The following is a 2,839-nucleotide window of genomic DNA, read 5'->3' as shown; positions in this document are numbered from 1 at the left end:
TGACAAGTAATGAGAGAGGGAGCAAGATCAGGCAGAAGTTGTTCAATGGGTGCAAAGTTACAGTCAGATATGAGGAATCAGTTTTGCTCTTCTACTGCACAGTAGAGTGACTCTTGTTAACACGAATGAATCACATGTTTTAATGTAACTGGAAGGATGATTTTGAATATGGTCAGCATCAACAAAATGTACAATGTTTGAAGTGATGGATACGAAAATTGTCTTGATTTGATTTGATTTTTACACCAGGTATACATGTAATCAAACTTACATTTCATGCATGTGTAGTTAAAATTATGTTAATTGAAAATGGAGTAATCCATAAAAATTAATTAAGCAAGTCAATATTGAATGTTAGAGAAAAATCTTTTCTAATATTTCATATAAACACTGCATGGATTTTGTTCATTTTTATATTTTGGGAATATTTCTTTTTTCTTCCCTTGAGGCTTATTTACTTCCTTCATACGATGTTCTCTCTTTGTAGTAGTGCTCAAAAGTATCATTACTTTTGTCTTTTGAGAAATTTGTTTTTATCTTTGGAGGATGTGGTTGGAGTTCAAATGAAGCTAGAAAGGAGGGAAAGAGCTGTGTCTTCCTTTCACCTAATTTAGTTTATACTCTTAAGGAAATTCAGTTTCTCTCTCTTTCTCTCTCTCTCTCTCTCTCTCTCTCTTTATGGAGCAATTTTTGTATTAATTCTTTTTGCTTATGCTGTTCTGGGGACAGATTCCAGCACATAGTTTATGCTTGTTAAGTTCTCTACAACTGAGTTATTGTAGCAGACCTTGTTTTCTTTTTTTCTTACTTTTCTTTAAATGAGGTAGAAAATAGCAGTTGCAAAAAGTAGCCTCAATTCTGAAAGCCTATGGGAAATTTACAATGTGGAATTTCTGAGTCAGCCTCGCTGGCATTTCTCTCATAGTACAGTGGGTGATAGGAAAAACATAATATTAACATGGCCCCATGACACACAGCATGTGACATGTTTTTCCATAGTGACCGAGTTTCTGCCCGTGTGTGTGTGTGTGTGTGTGTGTGTGTGTGTGTGTCTTCAGGACTGAGAGTAGGGTTAAGAGAAAGGGGACCTGGGCTCAATTTATGCCCAAATGTAACTCATACTAAAAGAGATCAGAACAAAAGGCAACTGGTAGAAATAAAAAGGGAGGTATTGCAATTCAGAAGACACCATTGTAGACAACTCCAAATACAAAATCAGCAGTTTCTTTGTGCCTGTAAGTTTTAGTAGCAACAGTCTCACTTTTCTTCACTACTTTCTGAGACCATCTCTCATCATGTAACAGCTGCCATTTCCCTAGTCACATAGGAAAAAATCTGATAGTGGGACAGGAATTACAAATCATAGATGGCAAAGGGCTACCTTATATAGGAAAATATTCACACATAGAACACATGTTTTGACTACAGACTATTTATGACAGTGCATTGTTCAGTGTAGTATTACATAATTTGGTTATACCTTTTCTCTCTCTCTCTTTTTCATTTAGTTATACTGACTACATGGGGCCAGAAAATAATACACAAATATCAGAATTTATGCTTCTTGGAATTTCACAGGACCCCAGATTGCAGTCTTTCATCTTTGGACTGTTCCTGTCCATGTATCTGGTCACTGTGCTTGGAAACCTGCTCATCATCCTGACCACGATCTCAGATTCCCACCTGCACACACCCATGTACTTCTTCCTCTCCATCCTGTCCTTTGTGGACATCTGCTTCACCTCCACCACCGTCCCAAAGATGCTGGTGAACATCCAGACACAGAGCAAGATCATCAGATATGCAGGTTGCATCACCCAAATGCTTTTTTTCATTCTCTTTTCAGGTTTGGACATCTTTCTGCTGACTGTGATGGCTTATGACCGCTTTGTGGCCATTTGTCACCCACTGCATTACACAGTCATCATGAACCCCCAACTTTGTGTGTTACTGGTTCTGGTGTCCTGGCTGGTGAATGTCGTGCATTCTATCCTACAAAGTTTGATGGTGCTGCAACTTTCCTTCTGTACAGAACTGGAAATCCCACACTTTTTCTGTGATCTTTATCAAGTGATCCACCATGCATGTTCTGACACCTTTCTCAATGAGGTAGTGATATATTTTGCAGCTGTTCTATTGGCTTGCTGTCCATTTGCTGGCATCCTTTACTCTTACTTCAGGATCATTTCCTCCATCTGTGCAATCTCATCACCTCAGGGTAAGTACAAAGCATTTTCCACCTGTGCATCTCACCTCTCTGTTGTTTCCTTATATTATTGCACGGGTCTAGGTGTGTACCTTAGTTCTTCTTCAATGGAAAAATCGCATTCAACTGCAAGAGCCTCAGTGATGTACAGTGTTGTCACCCCCATGCTCAACCCCTTCATCTACACTCTGAGGAATAAGGATATCAAGAGGGCTCTGAAAAGACTCTTTCAGATAAAAATAATAAAAGGACCAGTTGTGCTGAGACTAAAGAAAGATCCTTGATAGGACTCAAAGCCTCTGAGTCAGTCATACGAGTCTTTTATCCTGTGGCAGGAGTAGAAATTGTTACTTTTACTTTATTCTTGATGCTTCTCTTACTCTGATCATCTTTGTTATGAGATTCAAATACAAAATTTACCTTATGACACCTTCTGTTCTTGGTGACATCTACTCTTTTCCATGTTATTGTTTTTCATCTTTCCCAAAGCTTTTCCAACTTTGAATCACTTGGGTACTCTATTTTCTCCAATAGGACAGATTTTGGGCAACTATTTCTTTTCAAGAGACATGTATCACACCAAATAATTATTATTTTGTTTTACTAAATAGTAGTATGTTTTACACATTTTGA

The 2,839-nt window shown here is 38.0% G+C and overlaps 1 protein-coding gene across 1 annotated transcript; it reads left to right on the top strand.

Annotated features, from left to right (window-relative positions):
- Positions 1–1,521: 1,521 nt before the first annotated feature.
- LOC109675367 (olfactory receptor 7A17-like) lies at positions 1,522–2,490 on the top strand. The gene has a single exon (XM_020152092.2). The coding sequence runs from the start codon at positions 1,522–1,524 to the stop codon at positions 2,488–2,490; it is 969 nt and encodes a 322-aa protein (XP_020007681.2).
- Positions 2,491–2,839: the final 349 nt, after the last annotated feature.

Source organism: Castor canadensis, chromosome 14, assembly GCF_047511655.1.
Source record: "Castor canadensis chromosome 14, mCasCan1.hap1v2, whole genome shotgun sequence".
Lineage (NCBI taxonomy): Eukaryota > Metazoa > Chordata > Mammalia > Rodentia > Castoridae > Castor > Castor canadensis.
Note: the sequence above shows the minus strand (reverse complement) of the source record. Positions and strands in the feature narration are given on the sequence as shown.

Coding starts and splice junctions, on each gene's coding strand:
- LOC109675367 (XM_020152092.2), top strand. CDS start 1,522: ATGGGGCCAGAAAATAATACACAAATATCAGAATTTATGCTTCTTGGA.